Source organism: Cucumis melo, chromosome 2 (assembly GCF_025177605.1).
Source record: "Cucumis melo cultivar AY chromosome 2, USDA_Cmelo_AY_1.0, whole genome shotgun sequence".
Lineage (NCBI taxonomy): Eukaryota > Viridiplantae > Streptophyta > Magnoliopsida > Cucurbitales > Cucurbitaceae > Cucumis > Cucumis melo.
Window position 1 is genome coordinate 23,190,393 of NC_066858.1, and position 25,558 is coordinate 23,215,950.

Sequence of the window (25,558 nt, forward strand, 5' to 3'; positions counted from 1 at the left end):
CGTGACTCAAATGGTGATGTTATTCTTACAAAATGGAAAATCATTTTCCTACAATAGGACATACGTTGTACTACTCATTAAGAGAATTGTCATGCTCGAAGAAATTTTTAAAACTCTTCGAACTCATATATTGAACTTGGGTGGAAATATATGCTCTAATCATCTATAATTTTTTGGTTGAAAAAGCTCGATCCACAAACGAGATTTAGATTTTTATTGACTCCATTCAAAATCTCCGATTTTCAATCGAGTTAACTACAAAAACAACTTCATCCCCCACAATTTAACTACCATAGTCGAGCAGTTTATGCTCTTCTTTTTCTTAGTTGAAAATTTCAAAGATATGGGATGGTTTGTTTCTCTTCATAGCCTATAAAAATAAATAGATTTTGGTATATTTCTCCGTTCAAAACAAATAAATAAAATAAAATAATATAACGAGGTTGCGTCGGTTACAGCATCGGTCTCACTTCCTCCGTGACAGACCACTGATCGGCCCCCAATCTAATGTGACTTAAAACCTTGGACCCACACACACACCTCAGCAATAATCCACGTGTAACCTTCCACGTAACCTACTTGTCACTCTAGCCTTTTCTCGGCTTTCTCTCTTCCCTATCGTCCTTTCCTCGTTCCGATTCTGTGCAACTGCAAGTGCGACCTCTCAATCCAAATCCTCAACGACGCTGCTTTGCAATCGATTATTTTATGAATGTGAAATCATAGTTTTATTACGTTTCTCTTCTGATTTCAATTCTTCAAACCACGGAGCTGTATCGTGGATTTTAATCATGGCTAATTGGATCTCCTCCAAGCTTAAAGCGGCCGAGAGCATTCTCCAGCAGGTGGGTTTCCCCCTTCCTTTTTTTTCTTTTTCTTCTTTTGTTGCATTTATGAGGATTTGGTGGGAGGTTCTGTGGATGTTCGGTTTTCTTTTGTTTTTGCGTGGTTTGTAAAGTTGTAGATCCGAAATTAGGTGTGTGTTTTGATTTTATGGAGAATTGAGCTGCGGATTGTTGTGTTGATAGTGGAAATTGAATGTATGTTTTCATTTGTTTCGTGTCGAGGTTGGTTTTGTTTATTGTTTTTGTGAAATGGATGATTTAGATCGATCAGCAAGCGGCGGAGTCGCTTAAAAAGGGGGAAAGGCCTCCAGCTGTGGATTATTTGGAAGCCGCTGGAAAAGCTGGAGATATTTTGCCTTTGAAGGATCAACTCAAGAAGAAGAATCAAGTAGATAACGATTATCGTGGAAAATTGCGAAGTGATCTAAGTTTGAATGTGAGTAGAAGCCAGGATAATGTGATTTCTGCCTCATCAAAACCCTCGCCGTCGTCAAAATCACCTACTGTAAAGGACAGTGACTGGACCGAACTGCTCGGTACACCTTCAACTTCGCCTGCATCCCGCAGTAATGGAGCATCTTCAATTCGTGGGGCGAAGAGAGAAAGTCGCGGACCAAGTAATGCAGGTTCAAATATGTCGGTGCTGGATTTCAAGAAAACTCAGAACAACGCTAATAGCAACAAGTCTGTTGGGGAAAGAAAGAAATTGAACAGGAAGGCAAGTGATGTGGATGAATCTAATATTTCAGTTTCGTTGGGGACAAGTTCAAGAGTAGATCCAATAATTGACAAAAATGTTACGCATTCTGAAGGTCAAGAAATGGACAAGAAGGAAGCTGGAGGCAATATTTTTGTTGAAGCAAAAAGTTTGGAAAAAAGGGAAGTTGGTGGGAATTTTGATTCCAAGGGTTTTTCTTCAGAGGATTCTGTGCTGACAATAAAAAATGATCAATCCTCTGAAACAGTGGGGAATACAGATCAAACTAAAAGGATATCTCATACAAATACCATTCTGAAAGATGCTCAAAGTCATCGAGAAAGTGTTGTTTCTGGGAAATATAAATCAGATGAAGTTTCTCGTAGTTCTATATCTGATGATGTGAGAAAAGAGTGGACAGGGTCTTCAACTAGTGATGGGAGTTCTGGTTCAGATTCAGACTCGGGTTCAGCTTCTGATTCTGAAATTGAACGTGAGAGGGAAGAAATTAAAAGGAGGAGGCAGAAAATTATGGCTGAGAAAGCAGCAGCCAAAGCCATGGAGGCTATCAAAGAACAGGAAGACTTGGTGGCTAGACTGGAAGGCGAGAAGCAGAGCCTTGAAAAAATACTGGAGGATCGAGCAAGAAAGCAAGCAGAAGAGGTAAAATGTGTCGTTTCTTTTTGTCAATTTTAGCATGAGTTCGATGTGCCAATTTTGTGTGCACTCCTACCCAATGTGAATTTTGAAATTGTGGTTCTATTATACCACAAAGAAAAGAAAAAGTAAACCCTGGAATTTGGTAATGTGCATAATTTATTCAATCATATTTGTAAATCCTAAATTGGGATGAACCGACAATGGTCTGTGTGCCTACCTTCTGCCATATAGGTGGTCAGTGGAAAAGGCTATCCATTTATGAGGCACCTTTCTTGAGTTTTATAATCACTGTTAAATACATTTTTCATATTTTGTACTCTGTTTGAATGGATTATGAACGATACCAATGTACTCGTGTCGTGTGTGGAATATGGATTTCGTTTTACAATGCATATCCATATATTTTTAAAATGCAGGCTACAGAGCTGCAGACATCTATGATGGAAACGATGGAGGCTGTTGAGCTTGAGAAGCAGAAGCACAATGAAACCCGTAGAGAAGCCCTTGCAATAATGGCCAAGCTTGAGGTAAACCAATCCATATCAGAGACATCAGTTTTTGAAGTTCTGTTTGTCCTTATGGTCCTACAAGTTCTTTTGCCGATATAGCATTTTGTTTTTATCTTTTTATCATACTGAAGTAAATATGTGTGTTTTGCAGACTGAAAATGCCTATCTTGCAAGAACCCTTGCTTCTGTACAATGGAATCTTGAGTTAGAGGTATGATAAGGAATGGTAGTGGAACACTGGATATTTGCTAGAAAGCTTGAACTCTCTAGTATTTTTGCAAGGCTTACGGGCATATTCAATATCTTTGCCTCTAGTTCGTACTCTAAAAATAATCGGTGGATGAAAACAATGAAGCTTTATGTTTCATCTTCTTGGACCAGGGTAACCGGGTTGCTGGACTTCGACAGCAGATTGAATTGAAAGAAACAGCTCATGAAGGTACAAGTTTTATTCCGTACCAATTGGTCTTAGTATTGATGTGAGAGAAAACCCTCTCCAGGTTTTCAGAAGAAAGACTTTCTTGCGTGAATTATTAAGGTCCTGTGAAAGATGGATTCTATTTCTGATTGCCTACTTGATTGAAATCGAGTATTCTATTTGGAATTTGGACTTTTCTTGATAGCCCTTTCTTTGTTGTAGAACTGAAGAGGAGGATTGCAAGCTCTCATCAAGCTGGAACATCAACAAAACCAGTAAGAATTTATTTGCTTGTGATTGTGCGAGTGCTCTTGTAGCAGTTTCCTACTTTTTCCCTTTTTCAACCTCTCTCAGTTAATTTGCCTTCTCTCATAGCTTCTACTGCAAAATGTTGTAGTTGGCTTTTAAAGGAATCGAATTTGAATTGGAGATTCTCGAGGCAGAGCACTCTCTCATCACTGATAAAGTCCTCCAATTGCAAGAGAAGGTTAGCTTTTCTAGTGATGGAAATAAAATTCCCATATTTTTATTTTTCTTCCCACAAAGGATTTTAATTAACGTGTACTCATTCGGATGATCTTTTGATTTCTTCATCGACAGAACCTCCTCTCCTTTCTAATTTATAGGCATAAAATATTAGTTTTATAGTTGCACAAAAGCAGGGTACGAGTTCCTTAGCATCATTTTGTTCTCTCTCTCTCTCTCTCTCTCTTTCAAGATTGATAATAATTTAACTGTGAGTATCGTTTTAGTTTGGTGTAGATATCATTTGACATTTTGTATTCTTCCAATCCTTTTATCCCTCCCATTTTTCTTAAAAACATAAATTATGTATTAGTACTACTTTATGAAAATCCTATTCATAGTATGGTATGATTAAAATTCTTAATTGTTCGTCCTTTTAGATTATTGATCCAGTTCTAGATGAATTTGCTTATTTGTTAGAAAAATCTTCTGCTATTTCCATAGACAATGTATTATACCAAAACGGGGTGGGGTTGCATCATTCTCTGACCATCTCTTGGCATTTGCCACTCGTCTAGTCAACAATTATGGGGAAATATGCACTTTTTGTGTCACAGAATTTTTTTTGTAAGCCCAAATTTTGATGTCTATTTATGTACCTCTTAAATCTGTATTATCAATGTTTAAATTTTCTAACCATTCAATTGTATAAATGTTTATCTGGAGACGTTGAAGAGAACTATAATACTCAATCTTGTCTTCTTGTTAATTACAGGGGAAAAAGTTGGAAGAAAACATAGCGTTGATGAGAAAAGAGATGGAGGAACCAACTGAAGTTGAGGTTGAACTCAAGAGAAGGCTTGGCCAGATGACTGACCATTTAATTCAGAAACAAGCTCAGGTTTGTCTTTCACTGTTTCTCCATCTAAATTGTAAATGCCAGATCTCCAAAGCGAGTTCCATCTCTCCACATTAGAAACTCTACATGGCATGATAGATACTCTGAGGTTAAATTATGTAAACATCAAGAACCACAAACAGGATTTTGGCATGCTTCCTTAACTTGATGCTCTAGATATCAAGAACACTGAGCATCTAACGAACGCATTAGGTGGCATTAATTAACAAGGATTGAAAAGCTAACAACATCAGCCCTTGCCCTTGATAAATTTAAGTTGAACTGTAAAAAAGAAAAAAAAAATCTTGAGTTTAAATTATGGTCGCCTTTTTCCATGATATAACTAATTCTGCAACATTTCATTTTATTATAAAGTATGTGTTGGATGGGCGGACAATTCTAAATGTGCCCATAGATCATGCAGATGGCCCATTTCGTCAAGGAACTCTGCCACTCTTAAATTCACAAAAATTGTTAATTCTGTTAGAAGCTTGGCTATTCTAACTTTCCCCTACAATATGTAGATGAACCATATCAAACAGTACCGAATTTTCCCTATGTTTAAGGAATGGAAAATTCCATCTCATTCAAGATTAACTGTATTTTTCACCCCCTCTGACCTAACACCTCAAGATAAAAGCAGTGTCTCGTATCATGCAATCTCTTTGGTTGTTAACAGATAGGTTGGTAATAGAACCTAGATATTTTGAAATATAAAAGATAATGGAAATACAAGTGTTCGAGGTACTTGGACCTTCCCAATCCTGAGATAACTCTTGAGCTCTAATTAACTCACCAAATATTGACTCCCTTCTCCACTTCCCACTACCTCTATTTATAACCAACTTTCCTAACAAACTACTTCACTCATTACTAATATAGCTTTAGTGTCCCTCAAATGCCATTCCTATCAGCTGGGTAGTAGGAAGTGCTGAATATTTCCACCGTCAGTTCTAAAAGGTTAGGGATTAAATATGAGTTTTAAAGTGATTCTGTTCTTGTGTGAAAGGAGTAATACATCATTTAGGTTGTTGGTAGTTACAATGTGTTCTCCAAATCCCCTCATTTGTGTAACTCACGTTCTCACTGCCTTTTGTAGATAATTTATCTTGTTGGAGTGGCGAACTTGGCTGCACAAACCATCTAATAGAGAGAGGCTTTAGATTTAAAATAGTAATAATAATAATGGGTTAAAAGCATCCACGTTCTCAATCATTTTATTGGATCGGCACCACTATATGGAGTCATGGAATTCTTGTCTAGTCCTAAAACTTTCCATTTCCTTGCAGTTTCTAAGTCTCTCCTTCCTAAATCTAATTCCCTTCCATTCCTTAAAGATAATGGTGTCAGGAGTCAATAATTAACTGTCCACCTTTCTCTATAGACCGAGTTATCCTCGTATATCCATCAAAACTTATAATTTTTCATCCTATTAACAAGCTAAAAGCTACACTAAACTTGTTGACTGAACCAAGTTTTGCATCTCCGAGGGAGAATATTTAGATTTTAGTGAGATATATATAGTATGATGTCTGATCCCACATTTTACGGGGCCGTCTATGGAATTTATAAAAACATTGCATATTGTGGCGCTCTTCGCATCATATTTTGATCTATCCTTTAACGTTGGTCAGTGTTTTCTTAATTCTTAATAAGGCTCTAATAAACTGTTGTAGCCAGTGTACGAATAATGTCAGATTATTAAACAGAAGGCACTAAGAGAACTCACTATTGAAATTTGATTTATGAATTAGGTGGAGGCACTGTCTTCAGAGAAGGCAACCCTTCTCTTCAGAATTGAGGTACTGAACCTATCCTTAACATCTTTGCTAAATTGCAAATCTTAACTTTAACATATACTAAGCATTGATTTGCGTATTCATTCCAGGCCGTGACAAGGCAGCTAGAAGAAAGCAAATCAATGAACATGAGTGACATTTCGAGGGACTTGGAGTCTGGGAAATGGGAGCTTTCAGGTTCAAAACTGAGACCGATGTTAGAAGGAAAGATCGACTCGGGGAAGAAACACCTAGGATCATTGATCCTGCAGCTGGATGCAATATATGTAGCCGGAATGGTGTTTATAAGGAGAAACCCTACAGCTAAATTGTGGTCAGTAGTTTACCTTGTATTCCTTCATTTATGGGTACTTTACATTCTCATGTCACACTCTCAAGTAGACACACACACCAAGTCTGGTGCTGTTATTTCCTTGGAAAACATCAATGCCTCTTCACACATGTGATTTTGTTTAGTCTCTTATTTCTTGGAACCACAAAAACACATAGATCCCTCTCTTTTCATTACTTTATACTAATATAACTTTTTTTACATCTCTCTCCCTTTTTCTTCAACCTTTTAGTTAGTTCTCTCCAATCCGAATTGCCGTTTGACCATATAGGCTATTTAAGAATTTGGTAGCGTTTTAGTAGGGTTTTAGAATTCGGTTGAACTACAAAAGTTTGTATATTGGACTTTCACATAATGTATCCATTAGGTCAATGGTAGCAATCAATTGCTTTGCTTCATATACCATTTTCAAACTCTATAGTTTTGCATTCTACTCAAAGTTTGAAGTAATTTGATTATTACGAGGCCAAATTATTGACCAATTCTCCTTAACTTTATATTTCATTTAAAATATATTTATAGTTTCAATAAAGATTTCCAGAAAAAGTTCAAAAAAAGGCCATCGATCGTTAGTTTTGGAAGGAATTTGTTTCGTAATAATTTTGTAAGTTTTTCAATAGATTTTTTTTTTCTTTTTATTACTTTTAGTAATTAGTGTATGGACAAAGGTCATCAGCACTTTGTTACGTACTATTAATACAATTTTTTTTTTTTGTGTGTCTATTAAAGTAGTAGTAAAGACATGATTACGTTCTCTTTCTTTATATATTTTTTTAAAGCAAGGTTATTATTAATATTTTGAAAGTTAAAAAGACATTTCTTGAACAAAATACTAATTTCTATCAAAACACCGTTGGAAGTGGTTTTTCAATTCTTTATTTTAAGTTTAATGTTATTATCGAACCTTTTGGAAGTTGAGGTGTTCCAAAACTATCGAATGAATCTTTTGAAAGTTAAAAAAAAACATTACAAAGCTTAGTTTTATTTTGTGAAAAAAACTGTTTTTTTCTTGTTTAGTTCACGATTTGTTGAACAAACAAAATTTCAAGTCAAATTAAGACAATTCCTCCATTATATATTCTAATATATATATATATATATATATATATATTAAATTGTTATTTTGAAAAATAGATCTGATTAACAGATCCAAACATAGAGATGCTCCTTTAATATTTCAACTCTCTATTATTGGTCCAAAATGTTGTTCTCTTATTGAATGTCAAATTTGTCTTTTCCTCCCATCGTATTTTTCAACTCAGCCTATTATATCAATCGTCACACACACACAATATCTAGTTATTTTGTTTTTCTTAATGTGTTTCATAATGTAATTAAATAGAAATATTAATAATGATAATAATAATAATAATAATAAAAAACAACTGATTATGAACTAATTAAATATGTGGGACATGTGAATTGTGATATATACTCTAATTAACAAAACAAGATTAGATCATGTGGAATTGTTAATTGTACAGACAAACTTTTGATAATGAGACATCACATATCATGTTGATACATCTTAGTTGATTACATATATTAATCTCAATTATAATTAAAATATTTTGCAAAAAGTCTTATGGCCTCCTATCAAGGTCAATTTGATCAATTAAATATCTTTTTTTTTTTATATGATTTTTCCAACCCATCATTCTCATATTTAAAACCCAAATCTTTGTTTAATAAACTAAATTATATTACACTCTTTGTGGGAATCTCCCCTTGGAAATGTTTTGTCCAATTTATAAAACTAACCAACAAGAAACTTTGTGTTAATTAATGAAAGAAGAAATATTCCACCCACATTACTATTCCCAATCTAATATTACTGCCTCACTTTAATGTATTTAATGAATTTGATTTAAAATAGGTTGAAATTCAAAATCAACATAATTTTTCTTTTCCCAAGAAATGAATTTCTTAAAAACTAATTCTTTGGCTTTTTGTAATAAGTAAAGGTATGGATTGACATTTAATTTGTCAAATGTTCGGTTCATATCGTATAAGGTTGCAATTGTTGAAGTAAAATTAAAGAGAAGAACAATCTATTAACAAAATGATCATCATTCAACTAGCAAATAGATATGTTACCGATTGAAAAACGTATTCGTCCTTTTATTCTTTAATGAATGTCATGTTCGTAAAACTTAAGGTAGTAGCAATTTTATTATTCTCTTTCCAACCATTATCATTTATTGTTAGTTATGTGTTTTAAATGAAAAAACTATGTTGTGTGTTTAAATATTAATAAGATGATACCACACTCATATGGAACTTTTCCCCTACCATATCCAACTTTTTTTTTTTTTTTTCATGTTATCTAGAAAGTATAAATAAAATTAGAAAACAAAAGAATATAAAACTAAAAGAATTATAAAAAAGTAGTTTTCATGCTTTTTACCTTACCAAATAGAACCATTTTTCTAAAGTAATAGAAAATTATGGTAAAAGAAAAAGTTTATAATAAAAAATGATTTTAAAGGTCCATAGCATATCAATTAAATTTGAAGCTAATTTCAGATGGTATATTGATTTTTATTATTTAAACAAACAATTTCATTCTCAAATTACAAAATATGTATTATCAATTTTAAAGTAACAAATTAGTTCGTTTCTCTATTTCACAATGTATTAAAAAATTGTCATCCTAACATAGGTGAGAAATCATATTATCGATCAACATGTCAAATGTACCATCCCTAAAGATTGTTGATTGTAAAAAATATTATTGATGTCTAGTTATAACTTGTTTTAACTATTCGAGAAAAAAAAAGATGAAAAATTAAGATTACCTATTTTGTACCAACAAGGTTTGGGTTATTCATCCCTTAATCTAATTTAGTTCAACATGAAAACTAGTTTCAAAATCAATTTTCACTCGCTCGAAAACTCATATTTTTTTCCTTTTTCGTTTTTATCGTTTATCCACTGTACTTAACTATCAATATAATTACCCAACACAAGCGTAAAACATAAAGTATTATCTCACTATCATGTATGTATTATTCATAAAAATTTATTCATTCAAACATAAATAAAGACCTCAATTATGATTTGATTCCTTACAACTCTCAAACTTTACTCAGCTTCACACCAATGATTTAATGTAATCTATTTAGATTTATACTAAGTGATGTGAAATGTAAAGAGAAATAACAAAACTCTGTAGCGCAAAGAGAGAGAGAGAGAGAGGAGTGAATATTTGGAAATGGCAAGAAATAATGCATAGATGGCAGAGCCAGCGGGATTCTAGAGAGATCAAACAATTTTTGTAGCGCAGAGCGTGGCATTGCAATGCTGGAGCTTCAATCGAGTGGTTGTGATTTCAATCAAACCCGATTTCTTTGATCTTTCTTTTATGGGGAGTGGAACTCTCGTGGACGGTGTTCGTCGCTGGTTTCAACGTCGCACTTCTTCTTCTTCTTCGTCTACTTCCAATTCTAATTTTGGCTCTAATTCTGATTCTTCTGATCCTAATCTCAATTACCCAAATCCCCATAAGTTTGATTATGTGGATAATGGTGGTGTTAGTGGTGACCAATTGTTGAGTAGCGATTTACGCGCCCAATCGTCCATTGCCCACAAACGCAAACCTCTTAGGAAACAAACCCGACTCGGAGAAGGAGGGATTCTTGAGCAATTACCTGAGGAGGAGGACGACGATCTTGATTACTCTGCCTTGAAGCTCATTAAAGTTCCTAAACGGATCAATCACTTACGAAATCCTCCTCCTCCTCTTTCTGCTTTAATGGACTCTCACAAGAAGGTATTTGTTTGTTTCTTGTTGCTTCTTCTTTTTCTTTGATCTGGAGATCTGTGTTTGATTTCGTTTTGGTTTTTTCATCATATGGGATTTGAGATATTGTTTGGCTGTCTAGCTTTTTGTGTCTTCTTTTCTTATTAAAATTGATTTAAGTTATCGATGAATGGATTTTAGATTCCTTGTTTGATCTTTGTGTTTTGTTGGTATGTTCGTTTCTTATGATCTGGGGATTCCTGAGAATTGTTTGTACATGCTGGAAAGATTGAGTGCTGAAGTTTTGGATTGGTTCGGCAATATGAAATGATTGCTGTTTTGAAACTTTGCGTTCCAGTAAATTTTTTTCATTTTCTTTGATTAGAAGAACTATTGGGATCGAACTTTTCACCTCTAAGGAGGAAGATCATTTTGATTAGCTAAGCACACTTTCGCTTTTCTTTCTGGGTTTGTTGGTAGAGTAGATATCGTGGCTTTAGGTCCCATCCCCTTGATTGGCTGCAGGGCCACGGTTGAAATTGTGGAACTATTCAATTTAAGAAGATAATTCTTTACCATTAGAAAAATTAGGAACTTTGACCAATAAAAGATTGTCCCCCTTTTCACCACCGAAACCCTCTTCTTGGAGAAAAAAAGCAAAAGAAAAGGATGTCCACTTCGACTTTTAATTTTACTTTTCGAACAACCAATTTAAGAAGTCTACTCTACTGTTTAATAAAAACTGGGTTCTTGGAATTATTTGAAGTCCCCATCACTGTTGTCTTGTGACTTACAATGTTCTCAACTTAGCTGTCCTTGTCTCTTGTATCCCTCTGTTGTCCTTTCATATTTTAAGGGATAAGACTTGTTCGAGTCCCATACTTCCTTGCCCATGTCTTCTTCCTCAATCAATAAACACTATCATTAATGATTTTCTATATTTGTCTGTAAAATATATTATCTAAAGAACGTTGTTTCATGTTAGAAATATAATTTCTTATAACTCTTGTGTTAAGAAATGGACTTTCTTCTCCCTCCTTGGATGCATGTACATGAATGCAATTGACTCCTTTTTGGACTACCTTTGAATACGTCGGCCTATTCTTAAGTTTTAAAAAAGAAGGAAAAAAAATGCTCTTTGTTGAATTGTATCATATTTCAGTAGATGTAAATATATGCATTCAAATAAAATATGTGATTAACTTTTGTATGCTATACGGGTAAGTAATTAGTTATAGGATTTTGTTAACTTAACTTGGAACTTTCAATGTTTTAATTTCAAGAGAGTATTCTGCCTTAAAATGAGTTAATCAAAACTTCTTCTAAATTCAATCACATTGAAGAAGAAATTAACCTCTAGCTGGGGCGACAACTATGGGATTCTTGATTCTTATATAAACTGTGGGATTTAATATACTTAGGCTCTTGGCAACTATGAGACTAGTAGCATTCATATCACCAAGTTCTTTCTCTGATATATAACTTCCAAATCAAAATTCATGTAAAATACAAAAATCCTTTGTTCTATTGTTCTATTTGCTATTCCTATAACACTCTGAATGTTGTATAGGGCGGGTTGGAAACTGAATTTTTCACAGAGTATGGAGAGGCCAGCAGATATCAGGTTCAAGAAATAATTGGTAAAGGCAGCTATGGGGTTGTTGGTTCCGCTGTTGATACCCACACTGATGAGAAGGTTGCAATTAAGAAAATTAACGATGTTTTTGAGCACGTTTCTGATGCCACAAGGATTTTAAGAGAAATTAAACTCCTACGGCTGCTCCGTCATCCAGATATAGTAGAAATAAAGCACATTATGCTTCCTCCTTCACGGAGAGAATTTAGAGATATTTATGTTGTTTTTGAGTTGATGGAATCTGATCTCCACCAAGTAATCAAGGCCAATGATGATCTCACTCCTGAGCACCATCAGTTTTTCTTGTATCAGCTTCTTCGTGGTCTGAAATATATTCATACAGGTTGGTGGACTCCTGTATTTGCTATTAACTTAGTTGCTTTTTTATTTAACTGATCAACTTTTCTTTTCCTTTTTCCAGCAAATGTATTTCATCGTGATTTAAAGCCCAAAAATATTTTAGCTAATGCTGACTGCAAACTGAAAATATGTGATTTTGGACTTGCTCGTGTATCATTTAATGATGCACCATCTGCTATTTTCTGGACTGTAAGATTGATCACGAAAACTTTTGCATTTTTAATTTTTTTTTTCTTTCTTGTTATTTTTCCATTTTGAATGTGTTCCAAGAGTCAGGCTTGACATGGTTTTTTTTGTTAATATTCTCTTTTTAAAGGACTACGTTGCAACTCGATGGTATCGTGCTCCCGAACTTTGTGGCTCTTTTTTCTCAAAAGTAAGTTGTTTTGCACTGTTTGTATTTTTGCTCTCACTTATATCTCAACTGCATGCAACCCGTCTTGTCCTACCTTGGCCTTTATATGTGGCTTGACGCTATTGTAAGACCCTACTTTCTACATTTTGGTAGCTGCTCAATTTTATCCCTTGGTTAATTTGGATAGACTATTGGGATTTAACTGATATAGCCATCTGAGGTAAAGTTTGTCAAGTGAGTTTCCATTTGTTAGTAGTGGTTAATGTTGACCAATCTTTATGTTTGTTATTCAGTACACTCCAGCAATTGATATTTGGAGCATTGGATGCATTTTTGCGGAAATGCTTACTGGAAAGCCACTGTTTCCTGGGAAAAATGTGGTGCACCAACTGGATCTGATGACTGATGTGCTTGGCACACCTTCTGCTGAGTCCATTGCTAGGGTTTGTTATAAGATCTCAATGTTCACATATTTGATTTTCTGCTTTTTTGTTTTTTGTTTTTCGAGGTTTTATAAATTTCTAACTATCTTGAATGCAATTCTGCAAACCTTATACTCTAATGATAAAATTAATCAGCTCAGGAGTTCACTAAACATTAGAGACATCAAGAATTCAATTGATCTTTTTTCTTTTTTTTTTTAGGATTCATTTGGCAATGTCTATTCATGGCAATGTTTTCATTATATTTTTACAGATTCGGAATGAAAAGGCAAGAAGATACCTTAGTAACATGAGGAGAAAGCAGCCTGTTCCTCTCACACAAAAGTTTCCCAATGCTGATCCCTTGGCTCTCCGATTGCTTCAACGCTTGCTTGCATTTGATCCCAAAGACCGTCCCACTGCCGAAGAGGTAAATGAAGTTATTATTTCTAGGTTCATTCTATAGATATTTGAATAACGTGACTCATTCTTTTTTAATAATGTTCTACGGCAATGTATGCAGGCATTAGCTGATCCGTATTTTCAAGGTTTGGCTAATGTGGATCGAGAACCATCAACACAACCAATTTCAAAACTTGAATTTGAATTTGAGAGAAGAAAGTTAACAAAAGATGATGTTAGAGAATTAATTTATCGAGAGGTTTGCCCTAAATTCGAGTGCTCGATGCTTTAGCTAGTTACCATTATAATTTCATTGATCGTTTTGTTTTGACGTAAACAGATATTGGAGTATCATCCTCAGATGCTACAAGAATATCTCCGCAGTGGAGAACAAACTAGCTTCATGTACCCAAGGTGAAAATCAATTTTTATGATAAACCATGAGTACTATGTTAACCTTTGGGATAATTCAAAGGCCTTTAAGAAATATATTCATTTTCTTCAAATATATAGATATTCATTAAGTCAAAGCTCTGGTATGGATGTCAAAAATATATTATTTTGGGTTTATATTTGTATACTGAATCACTATGAATTTGTTGAGTAGATTTTTCATTTTATTTGTTGACCCTTTTTTCCCTTCCCTTTCATATATTCAGTGGTGTTGATCGCTTCAAACGCCAGTTTGCTCATCTAGAGGAACATTATGGTAAGGGTGAAAGAAGTACTCCACTTCAAAGACAGCATGCTTCATTGCCCAGGTAAGATTAAAAAATCTTTTATCATTTTCTTTAGAGAAGGAAACGGCATAATTATGTTACGACGTACGAAAGGATTACTAGGAAGAAAGAAGAAATCCTAAGTATATATGTGAATATGAAGGGTATATTTGTAGAGGAGAGAAGTGCCATCCCGCATCCAAGTGAAGGGTGGAGGGAGACAAAAGATCCCCTTTTAATTTTTCTAAGATTCGAAAACTATATGCAAAAATTAAGACTTTGGAGTTCTTTCCCTTTTAACTTGGATGATATGAAATTCCTAGCAATTGGAATTAAAAACCCTTCGTGGGATGAGAACAATTACTAGAACTCATATGAACGATTGAAGCATCAAATTATTAATGATATGAAATTCCTAGCAATTGAAATTAGAAACCTAAAATTACATCGATGAATCTTTTATTGATATATTTTTCATGCTCTGTATTTGTCCAGGGAAAGGATTCCTGCACCAAAAGATGAAGCTGGACAACGCAATGATTTAGAAGGAAGAAATGTTGCTACATCTCTTCAGAGTCCTCCAAAGTCGCAAGGGGATGGTTCCGAAAACGCAAACGGTAACGAACAAAATGGACAAAACAAGCCAAATTACAGTGCTCGTAGCTTGTTGAAGAGTGCCAGCATTAGTGCCTCTAAATGTATAGGTGTTAAACCAAGAAAAGACCTAGAGGTATAAAGTTCGCTTTTTTTTAACTCTGCTTTGTAAATTGTAGGACTAACAAGACACGTATCTTGGACGCTCTAAGAAGAAAATAAGCCGTGAAGACAGTCATACATATCTCTAGTATTTTGATGTTTGCTCTCTTTGAATGGCAGGAGGAACCGATTTCAGAGACAACTGACGAGGCAGTTGACGGATTGTCTCATAAGGTGTCAGCCTTGCATACCTGATAATTCACACTACCTTGTAAGATCCACTGAGAGAGTGACACAAAGCAACGACACTGCTCGTTTTGCATATATTTTTTTCCTAAAGGACGTGTTGGCTACAAGGCGAAGTGTAGCAAAGTTTCTAAAAGTCAGGTAGATGATGCTAACAGTAGGTTTCCTCCCATTATTTCATGCTTAACTTATTGTACAATTTTTGTAATACCATCAAGAAAAGAAAAACATGGTTCCATGTAATTTTGATTTATTTGTATTTTGAAGGGCCCTTTCAGGTTGTTACCTCGTGTAGAATGAATACCACGTTGGAAGAACAACAAATAGGCATTGGATTTATACTTCACAAATCCTTGTTTGGCTTTATACCTCTTATTTCACAGGCTTGTAACTCATCAATGATGAAAATGAACATTGTACTTGATTGAGATAAATTTTCTAGTTACCTTGAAATATTCTTAGTGAGTGAATAGTTTATGATACTACAAAAATTACTATACCAAGTCATGAATGCATAGCATACCTTGGCATTCGCTTCCAGTTTCAACATGTAGTGAATTTTTAATCCCTGCAGACTATCAAATGTCATCAAAATCAGGGATTAATCATTTTTCTTTCCACATTTTATTGATCTTCAGATTGTAGTGAGGTAATTAAAATCTTCTCATTATAAATTACCTCATATGCATATGCACTTTCTAGTTTTGGAGAAACAGTCATAACTCAATCAACATGAACAAGTACTTGCGGTTTTACTAATCTCAAAGTCAAATTGTTTGTTATACTACTAGTCTCGAAGTCAAATGTTTAACTCTTCCTTTTTACATTGTCAATATAAAGTTAAACATAAAGTTAAACATTCCTTGACTATTCAAAGAGAAAGGAAATGCAATCAGAACCTAGTTTCTTCTCTATATATATAAATCGATGGATACAGAGGTTCCTCTCAACAACAACAGCTTCTGCTCTCCTCTGTCTATACACTCACCAAGCTTTTTCATGGCAGCTCTTTAAATCAGCTAGACAGATAATCTTGAGGACCTAAGGGAAAACTAATAGAAAAAGATGGGTCCGGGGGTAGTTCCTTGGGGGAACATTACCTCAACTTCCTGCCAAGTGAATGAAGGACTAGTAACAAACAATTATTGAGACTTCACCAAAAATATTCAGCTTTAATGTCGTTCGTTCATGTTGAAACTTATTGGGCCAGCTTCAGCTTCCCATGGTTCTGCAAATGAAAGATCAATAAATAATGCAGTTCAACAAGGTCAGCAATGGATCACACCTCATAACCCAAGAGAAGCTTGAAAATGCTTGATAAACATCCAATTAACTTACAGGAAACTTGGGACACCAAAGATGATTCCAAAATACAGACTGAGTTTAGCATCGCTAAGTCCAAGTAATAGCACTTCTCAAAGCGGCAATTCCCTTTCCACTCATCCAAAGAATTGAAGGAAAAAGAAATGAGATCAACCATAACCCCTACTCAAAACTTCTTGCTAATCTCATGAGGCATACAAAAGCTTCAGTATAGCTCATAGGCGGTTTTGAGCAGTTCTCCAGTTTAATTTCTGAAAATTTTCAAATAAAATGTTGGTTCGTTAAGTTCGTCAAATTGTTGTGCAGCTGCAGCAAGTCTAGGTGTAAGGCACCCAAGTTGTATACTTAGGAAAGACCACAATCACAATCTCAAATATCTCAGAACAATATGCCTGCGTCTTCCGAATCACCAATGTAGTAGTTGCACAATCTAGCAGTAGTGGTATCCTCCAAGAGCAGCAGCTTCAGGATTTGACACCATTGCAACAGTTGTCCTTATCAAAGTACTATTAGCAAACCTTCATCTCGATTTTTGTTTACCTCCAAATATTTAGTTCTTTGAAATTCTCATATTTCTGAAAAAGTTCTAAGGATCAAAACTTTTTTGTGACTCTAGCATCAAGAGATTGAACGTTCCATCCGAAGGACTGTCAAAAAAATATCTTGATCCAAGTTCACCTCACCTATGAAGCCTCTTCTGGATGCGGCTTACGGTTTAATGATTTGCCAATTCATCAATTTCTAATCATCTTAATTGAATGATCATATCCGCCAAAGGAAGATGACGATAAGAAATATCACCAATAATCTCCACAAGAACATGAGCCTTCACTGAAGTGGTGAAAACGATTAGAATCCCTCACGATTATTTGTCTTTGCGTAATTTTGGATATATGTTTGATGGCATTGTGACAGTCTTCACATACCCTCAAGTTTTTAATCACTCGGATTGGTCTCCCAGGTGGTATAGATAAAATCCCAAATGCAACTGCTAATTTTTCACTATGATACTTGAGCATGTGTTCCTTCTCCTCCTCTTCCACGTCATGTAACACCAATTTAGTGGAAGAAACAAACCCCTCCTTCTTCAATTCTAGATCCAACTCTTCTAAATAAGCATATATCCTCTCTGCTTCTGGATGTGAACAATCTCCAACAGTGAAGATGTGAGTCTTGTTTTGTATTTCAACCCAACTATATCCAGGAACTTTCTTCACTCCTTTGTCTCTCATTTTCAATCTCATCTCACGAACTTCCCTCCATCTCCCTGAAGCTGCGTATAGATTTGAGAGAAGAACGTACATCCCTGAATTATCAGGCTCCATCTCAAATACCTTCTCAGCAGCCTTCTCACCTAATTCTGTGTCACCATGAATTCGGCTAGCTCCGAGTAAAGCACCCCAAGTTGCTGCGTCTGGGTGAAATGGCATGCTCTTCATTAAATTCAGAGCCTCATCTAGCCGACCCGCACGACCAAGTAGATCAATCATGCAAGTGTAATGTTTGGAATTTGCTGTTATGCCGTAGTTCTGATACATTGAGTTAAAATATTCCATGCCTTTATCTACCAAGCCAGTATGGCTGCATGCAGATAGAACACCGACCTAGAATGTTCGACAAAATAGGTAGAAATGAGATAAAAACCAGAAAGTTACATGTAAAAAGATGAGAACAAAAAGAATATCAGGCATTTGCTAAGATTTTTTGAGCTAAAATGTTGAGACTACAATTCATTTGATGCAGTTTTAGTATTTTATTCAGCCGAGGTCAAGAATTATCTGAAGATCGTAGCTATAGTAGAGAATCAGCAAGCTATGGGAATCAAGTGGCTGCAAAAACAAATTTGTGAAAGACATGCTTAACAGGTTGATTCACGCAGACTAAACGACTTAGTTTCCTCTAGCTTTTAGAATTAAGTTTCATCACCTTCCAGGAACCTTCATAAGATTACTAATTAAATCGCTATATTCATGTCTATTATTTTCTTTCTTTTCTATCCTAGCTTTCCCTCCTGATATCCAGAAACAAATTAGTAATTAGATGCAAGTGCAACTCTATCTGTTAAAAGTTAAAACATGAAGATCAAATTAGAAAAAAATATATATCAATAGAGAACTTCCATACCAGTGTGACATCATCAGGTTTGATTGTCATCTTCATTGACTCGAAAAGAGCTAAAGCCTCTTTACCAAACCCATGCCTTGCATAACCTGCGATCATTGTGTTCCAGGAGACAATATCCTTCTCTGTTATATCTTCAAATACATCAAATGCCTCTTCTATACTTCCGCATTTGCAATACATGGCTAGAAGTGCATTTCCAGCATAATACCCAGTTTCGAATCCTGCCTTAACTAGTCGTCCATGTAGTTGCTTCCCTAACTCCAAAGCAGCAATCTCTGCACACGAGCTCAAAGCACCTACTAATGCAGATCTATTCAAGATTCCCCCATCTCTTTTCATCTCAATAAAAAGGTGCAAAGCCTCTTCACTCTGGCCGCTTTGGGCATAGCCAGAAATCATTGCCGCCCATGATATACAATCACGTTGAGGCATCTCATCAAACAAAATCTTGGCTTGATCAATATTGCCACACTGAGCATACCCAGTTACCATTGTATTCCAAGAACTGATATTCCGGGAAGGCATTTGATCAAATAATTCCCTTGCTTTTTCTATTTGCTGGCTCTGGACATACCCTGCAATCATTGCATTCCACGAAACTTCATTCTTCTCAGGCATTTCTTCAAAAATTCTCGTTGCTTCATCCAACATCCCATTCTGCACAAAACCAGAAACCATGGCCGTCCAAGCAAACACATCTCGAATTGGTAACTCTTCAAATAATCTCCGAGCTTCTGAAAGCAGCCCATTCTGAGCATAACCTGTAATCATTATATTCCAAGAGATTTTATCTCTAACTGGCATACGGTCAAAAAGACTCCTTGCATCATCTAGCCTCTTTTTCTTCACATACCCACCCATCAAACAATTCCAAGAAACGATCTCCCAATCCATTTTCGAATCGAACAATCTTCTAGCATCCTCAATCCTCCCATTTTGAACATACGCCGACAGCAACCCATTCCATGAAATTTCATTCTTGACCAACATTTGATCAAATATTTTCCTAGCCTCCTCCACAAACCCATTCTGAGCAAACCCAGATAACATAGCATTCCAAGAAACAACATCCTTCTCAGGCATCTGATTAAACAAAGCCCGAGCCGCACTAAGGTTCCCATTCTTCACATAACCACTAAGCATAACATTCCAAGATATCAAATCTCTATGGGGCATTTTCTCAAACATCTTCCGTGCACAATCAAATTTATAGTTACTCAAGTACCCAGATATCATGGCATTGTAGGTGACAGTACTCCGACGAGGCATACCATTGAAAACGCTTAGAGCGGACTCGCATTGACCTTTGCGCATGTAGGCGCTGATTTTCCTGTTCCATTTGACTATATCGGAATCAACAATTGTGGGGTCAGTGTTTTTGGATTCGAGTTTTTGGGTCCATGTTTTCTTCGACGGAGAAGAATTTGAAGAAGCGCGAAGCTTATTGGTGATGGATTCAGTTTGAATCGATCGTGAAGAGCTGCCAATAAACAGGCTGAAACGGCAGTTCCCGCGCGCTTGCATTACCCCGACGATCGATCGTTGATGATTCAGCTCAATATTTCGATTATAATAACATTACACCAATTTACCTAAATCCCCCCTTTTATATTCCTTTCGTTATTACGTAATTACAAATTTAGTTTTATAAACTTTAATTTTACCAATCTACCCTTTTTAACTTTTTAATTTTGTATCAATACATCTCTAATAAATTTATTATTTTTATTATTATTATCATTTTTTAGTAAAACTCTAAATGTTTATAAAATTAATAATTTTTTCTAATGAATTTAAAAGTTCAAGAAATAAATAAATTTTAAAGCAATTATTAAGTGCTAAGATCACCTATTCTCACATTATTTTTTTTTCTTTTATCTTCTTTGTGAAATATTTTTTTTTAAAAAAAGATATCACGTGATACATTTTCATCAGACGCTAGACATACTAGTTGCACTCAAGTTTTTTTTTAAAAAAATTATGTTTAAATGATTGTTATTATTATTATTTTGTTGAAGATAAATATAACTCGATTTTAGTAGGTAATAAGTTAATAACCAATCATGGGAGTATGTTAGTTTGTTTTATACGTTGAGAAATATTTTAAAATATGTGTTGACATAATAGAAGCTTAGCTTTTCTAAAACATATACGATTTTGATCACAACACTAAAAGGTTTAATTTCTTTTAGCCTTACATATACTATAAGATATAATGTTTTAATGAGCATATTGATCTTTAATGTCTGTAAATTTAAAAAAGAGCAATAAAAATTTATTTGTACGGTAAAAACAACATAATAAATGAGACATATACACGTGAAATTGCACTAGAAAAATAGGAAAATTATCATCTCTAATTTTGCCTAACACCATGTTTTAAGAATTTTGTTTATTACCCAAGAACTTAGCTCAACTAAACGTATATGTATTAAATTAAGAGGTTTTGGTTCGAATCATTCAACCTCAATTTATATTAAAATAAGAATTCTATTTACCGAAGAAACATCAAAAAAAAAAATTTGTTCATTGCAACCTCAAACCAAACTTATTCAAATACTTCACCACACTAAAACCCTAATTAACCAAACTTAATTAATTATCACATCACTATGATTCACTAATTAAAGTTACCACACACAACTAATTAATATATAATTTCCAGCAAAAACCCAACCACTACAAAAAGAAATATTATAATTATTGATTTTCTAAATAAAAAATATATATCTAATAGTAGTAATTAATATAATTTTGCTTCTAGATTAATTAAAAATATCAATATGTTTTTGAGCTAAGACAATTAACATGAAGAACCAAGTCTGTTGGGAGGTAGGCAGTGAAAAGCCAAAACATACTTAAGACATCCCTTAATATTAATTCTTTTATTTATCTTTCGTTTTACTTAATTTCCTCCTAACCCTAAACCATTTTTTTCTTCTAATTTTCTTCACAGATATATATATATATATATACACACATTTATCTCCAGTTAATCTCATCTCTCATTGCCCTAATTTCTCTCAAATATATATCTTTAATTTGAAGAAAAAAAAGTTCAATTTTTTCTTTTGGGTTTTTTGTTTTTAAGGTTTATGCAAATGGCTGGAGGTGATCAAGCTGATATGGCAGTTCACTCTCTTGGATCTAAACTTTCTTTGATTTCAGAACATGAACCTGAAAAATGTGGCAGTAATAATAATGTCACCAATAATCACCAACAAAGACCTTGCTTTGATCCTTCTCTTGTTTCTCCCAAGGTCGTACCACCTATCTCGGTGGCAGCGGAGAGTGATCAAGCTCTTCGTCGACCTCGAGGGCGGCCTGCTGGGTCCAAAAACAAGCCTAAACCACCCATTATTGTTACCCGAGATAGCGCTAATGCGCTACGAGCTCATGCCATTGAGGTTAGCTCTGGGTGTGATGTCAATGAGAGCCTCTCCAACTTTGCTCGGAGGAAGCAGCGTGGCGTCTGCATTCTTAGCGGTAGCGGATGTGTCACTAATGTCACGCTTCGCCAAGCTGCTTCCTCTGGCGCCATTGTCACTCTACATGGCCGGTAAATTTAATATCTTGTATTCTTATTCTTAACTAAATATAAATTACGATGACCATTTGTTGCAATATTATATTAAATTCACCTTCTTTAATTTATGTTCAATTTAAGTACTTTTGAGTTAATCAATGATTGAAGTTTAAGAAATCATGTATTTGAATTGTTGTAGAATTTATCTTCAATCATAAGCAAGCTGATTGGCCAATCAGTAATTTAACAATAATATGTGATCGATATACTTATCAGCTTTGAGATTCTTTCGATGTTGGGTTCGATCTTACCACCACCAGCACCGTCGGGAATCACTGGGCTGACAATTTACTTGTCCGGCGCACAAGGGCAGGTGGTCGGTGGCGTCGTAGTGGGAGCGCTCATTGCTTCCGGTCCAGTTGTGATCATGGCAGCAACGTTCATGAACGCGACATTCGACCGTCTGCCATCTGACGACGAAGAAGTGGCGGCCACCATGCAGAGTCAACATTACGGCCAAAATGGGCGGAGCCACCACCACCTGGATGTTTCAGATCTGTATGGAGTGCCACAAAATTTGATCACCAACAGCAGTCTTCCACCGGAATTATACACCTGGGCGACGGCTGGGAGAACCATGTCAAAGACTTAAAGAACTAAGCCGTTTAATTCGTTTCCACATTGGCTAATGTTGAGTTTAATTAAGTATTGTACTTTGAGAAGAACACTTAATTTTACGTTTTGTTTCAAAGTTTTATACTGTTTCTTCGTAAGCTTATGTGTTTCGTGAAGCTGTATCAATGTTCTTGTGGCCATTTCACAAAGGGGCTTGGCTGCATTTTTAACCTCAATTTCAAAAGTTACTATTTCTATATGCAAAATATTTAGATACTCGGGAGGACGACGCATCTATCATCGTAAATGTAGTTTAATAGAACGTTGTTACCTGACATTTTTTTCATTTTCATTTACTTTTTATTTAATAAAAAAGTAGAAAGCACAAAAAATAATGTAATCTAGGTTGCACCTAATCATTGTTCTTTTATAATATATATCTATTAAAACATATTATATATATCTATTAAGTTTGCAACGATGTAACAATTCTATATTTGTTAGCTTACTAAATTAAAAGTTGTCTAACAATGTGCACTTATTTTTGTGTAAGTTTGGTTCTATTGTAATGTTAAATTGGAAGATTGTTTCGAGTAAATTATTAATAATACTAATCTATGTATGCGGTTGGTGTCCTAACGATTCTTTTTAACAAGTAGAGCATACAAACAACCAAAGTAAGTATATGAATCAATTGAATTCAATTTCTTACTAATTAGCCTTAATTAATGTATTAAAACTCTATATAAAAGAACAAAAACCACATATGCCTAATAAAGGGAAATAACGAAGTAAACAAAAATTACAATACTTCATAAGCAAAATTGTGCAATTTTCATTAAAAATAGCTTTGGTCAAATTAATGATTGGAAGGGTATAGTTGTATGATGCTTACTTTTATTACAAATTAATAAAAGGTGATCTGATAGTACTAAACAAAACTTTGTACCATAATTTTTTTTTTCTTTTTTTGACAAGTTCAAGAATTCATAAAATATATATTCCAAAGCTAACGGTGCAATGTTTGAACATATGCATGTAATATCTTTAGTCTAAATCTCAAAAGGTGCGACCTATGCATCATAATAAAATAGAGTTAATTGGAGTTTTACTGATTGTCATTTGAGGTAGGTGGTCCATATCACATGAAGTGTAAAGACGTATGACGACATGCATCTTTTCATATTTGAGTTAGCCAAAATGTCTCAAACTATATATATGATTTGAACATACACACATTGAATTAATAATCTTTTTATTGATCTAGTACTGAAAGACGACACATGTAACTACTCGTGTGTTACATGACGTCATGTTAATGGTAAATCCAAAAATTTTGTTGGCAAATACTTTATATATATAATTCGATAGGAAAAAAAAGTTTTATCAATGAAAATAATCAAAAAAGATGTATGACCGTAAAATTTGAACTTAGGTCTGAATGCTAAACTTACCACTAATTAAGCTAACTAATGATCGATATTAATACTGTATTAATAAGTGTATGTATACATATTATATAGATCACATAAATAAGTTGATGGAGCTTGAACATGACCCTCTAGATTGATAGTAAATTCATCGATAAACGCATACAAAGATACATATCATTAATAATACTGTTTCAACTCAATCTTTTTAAGTATCAGATACAAAATGGAATAATAAATTCTTGAAATGAGATGCAAACTAAAAAAAGAAAAAACTTATTTTAATAAAAAGTTTGTACCTTTAGAATATACTTACAAATAATACTACATGTTCTTTATATATATGGTGTGGTATAATTGATTTATAAACTATGATCTAGAACTCAACAAAATATATACTACATGCACATTTATAAATGTAATTAGCAAGTGGGATCTGTGTAGAGTGCATATACTTTCAATTTTTCCAATAAAAAGATATTAAAAAGCCAACATAGTACTTCATGAAACACATTATAGAGTATAATAAATATTAAAAAAAGTACCTTTTTCTTATAATCAAATAAAAAAGGATGAGATTTCCAAGAGTCACATGCCCACAATTCACTAATAGTCAAGATAAGCAAAGATTAAACACTGACACTCATTAGATTCACCAAAATCTTGCCCTAACTCATTGCATATAAAAGAAAAATTATTGATTATAGTAACATAAGTCCAACTCAATAATGTTAAAATATGACAAACATCAAACAAATATCATTGGAAATCAAAGGAAGGAATCATAGGTTAAATGTAATAAGTAAGGAAATAGGATTTGTTAGTTTACTCGTGTAGACGATGAAATTTAATCTTCATATTTATGATTAGTTTATATGTCTCTCTCTTTCTTTTTTTTCTTCGAAAAAAATATTTGGCTTGTATTAATATTTTTTCTATAAATTCTGCAAAAGATATTAGAATTAAAAGGGAAAGTTGGTGTTTTTATTTGATCGATAAAAAGAAATCTTCAAATTAAATTAACGATTATAAGGAATAATTTTAAACTTTATTAAATATACATGAACTAAATCAAAATTTATCAAACACGCCCTAAACACGACGTATTATAAAAGTTATATATCCAAAGATGAAAGAATTATTGGTGTTTTAACTTTATGTTCAATGTTTGAATGGACTCATCTCCACATTAATATAGTACTAAAAAATACATGTCGTAATTTTTATTTCAACTACTATATTACCCATGTTACTACAACTTTAACACATCCTCTTAGAGAGGTCGTTGTTCTTTGATTTAAAAAGAGGGTTTTTTAGGATAATAACAATGGGAAGAAATT

At 34.2% G+C, this 25,558-nt stretch overlaps 4 protein-coding genes across 6 annotated transcripts; 3 read left to right on the forward strand and 1 right to left on the reverse strand.

The window, feature by feature from the left end:
* The first annotated feature begins 561 nt into the window (after positions 1-561).
* Positions 562-6,823, forward strand: LOC103494176 (golgin candidate 2). The gene is made up of 10 exons (XM_008455250.3): positions 562-845; positions 1,108-2,205; positions 2,619-2,729; positions 2,863-2,922; positions 3,093-3,150; positions 3,352-3,404; positions 3,527-3,616; positions 4,370-4,495; positions 6,247-6,294; positions 6,381-6,823. The coding sequence occupies exons 1-10, from the start codon at positions 792-794 to the stop codon at positions 6,735-6,737; spliced, it is 2,055 nt and encodes a 684-aa protein (XP_008453472.1). The 5' UTR covers positions 562-791; the 3' UTR covers positions 6,738-6,823.
* A 2,940-nt stretch (positions 6,824-9,763) lies between these two features.
* On the forward strand, positions 9,764-15,653 carry LOC103494173 (mitogen-activated protein kinase 9-like). 3 transcript variants are annotated; one of them, XR_538592.3, is made up of 12 exons: positions 9,788-10,394; positions 11,935-12,343; positions 12,422-12,549; positions 12,677-12,736; positions 13,009-13,158; positions 13,412-13,567; positions 13,661-13,798; positions 13,880-13,953; positions 14,199-14,300; positions 14,754-14,988; positions 15,135-15,341; positions 15,468-15,653. XR_538592.3 is itself a non-coding variant. In XM_008455248.3 (11 exons), exons 1-11 carry the CDS (start codon positions 9,987-9,989, stop codon positions 15,207-15,209), a joined length of 1,935 nt encoding a protein of 644 aa, XP_008453470.2. In that variant the 5' UTR covers positions 9,764-9,986; the 3' UTR covers positions 15,210-15,653. The 3 variants fall into 3 exon arrangements, 1 of the variants encoding a protein (XP_008453470.2); XR_538593.3 differs by having other exon boundaries at positions 15,479-15,653; XM_008455248.3 differs by having other exon boundaries at positions 9,764-10,394; positions 15,135-15,653.
* Positions 15,654-16,004: 351 nt separating this feature from the next.
* Positions 16,005-20,210, reverse strand: LOC103494175 (pentatricopeptide repeat-containing protein At4g02750). The gene is made up of 3 exons (XM_051081000.1): positions 18,648-20,210; positions 16,539-18,127; positions 16,005-16,428 (listed from the first exon to the last, which is right to left on the reverse strand). Exons 1-2 carry the CDS (start codon positions 20,169-20,171, stop codon positions 17,321-17,323), a joined length of 2,331 nt encoding a protein of 776 aa, XP_050936957.1. The 5' UTR covers positions 20,172-20,210; the 3' UTR covers positions 16,005-16,428; positions 16,539-17,320.
* Positions 20,211-21,640: 1,430 nt separating this feature from the next.
* On the forward strand, positions 21,641-23,047 carry LOC103494172 (AT-hook motif nuclear-localized protein 16). Its single transcript, XM_008455247.2, has 2 exons — positions 21,641-22,206; positions 22,450-23,047. The coding sequence occupies exons 1-2, from the start codon at positions 21,743-21,745 to the stop codon at positions 22,823-22,825; spliced, it is 840 nt and encodes a 279-aa protein (XP_008453469.1). The 5' UTR covers positions 21,641-21,742; the 3' UTR covers positions 22,826-23,047.
* The last annotated feature ends 2,511 nt before the right edge of the window (positions 23,048-25,558 follow it).

Coding starts and splice junctions, on each gene's coding strand:
- LOC103494175 (XM_051081000.1), bottom strand. CDS start 20,171: ATGCAAGCGCGCGGGAACTGCCGTTTCAGCCTGTTTATTGGCAGCTCT. Junction 18,128..18,647: donor AACCTGATGATGTCACACTG/GTATGGAAGTTC, acceptor CGAACATTCTAG/GTCGGTGTTCTATCTGCATG.
- LOC103494173 (XM_008455248.3), top strand. CDS start 9,987: ATGGGGAGTGGAACTCTCGTGGACGGTGTTCGTCGCTGGTTTCAACGT. Junction 12,344..12,421: donor TCTGAAATATATTCATACAG/GTTGGTGGACTC, acceptor TCCTTTTTCCAG/CAAATGTATTTCATCGTGAT. Junction 12,737..13,008: donor GTGGCTCTTTTTTCTCAAAA/GTAAGTTGTTTT, acceptor TTTGTTATTCAG/TACACTCCAGCAATTGATAT.
- LOC103494176 (XM_008455250.3), top strand. CDS start 792: ATGGCTAATTGGATCTCCTCCAAGCTTAAAGCGGCCGAGAGCATTCTC. Junction 2,206..2,618: donor CAAGAAAGCAAGCAGAAGAG/GTAAAATGTGTC, acceptor TTTAAAATGCAG/GCTACAGAGCTGCAGACATC. Junction 4,496..6,246: donor TAATTCAGAAACAAGCTCAG/GTTTGTCTTTCA, acceptor TTTATGAATTAG/GTGGAGGCACTGTCTTCAGA.
- LOC103494172 (XM_008455247.2), top strand. CDS start 21,743: ATGCAAATGGCTGGAGGTGATCAAGCTGATATGGCAGTTCACTCTCTT. Junction 22,207..22,449: donor ATTGTCACTCTACATGGCCG/GTAAATTTAATA, acceptor TATACTTATCAG/CTTTGAGATTCTTTCGATGT.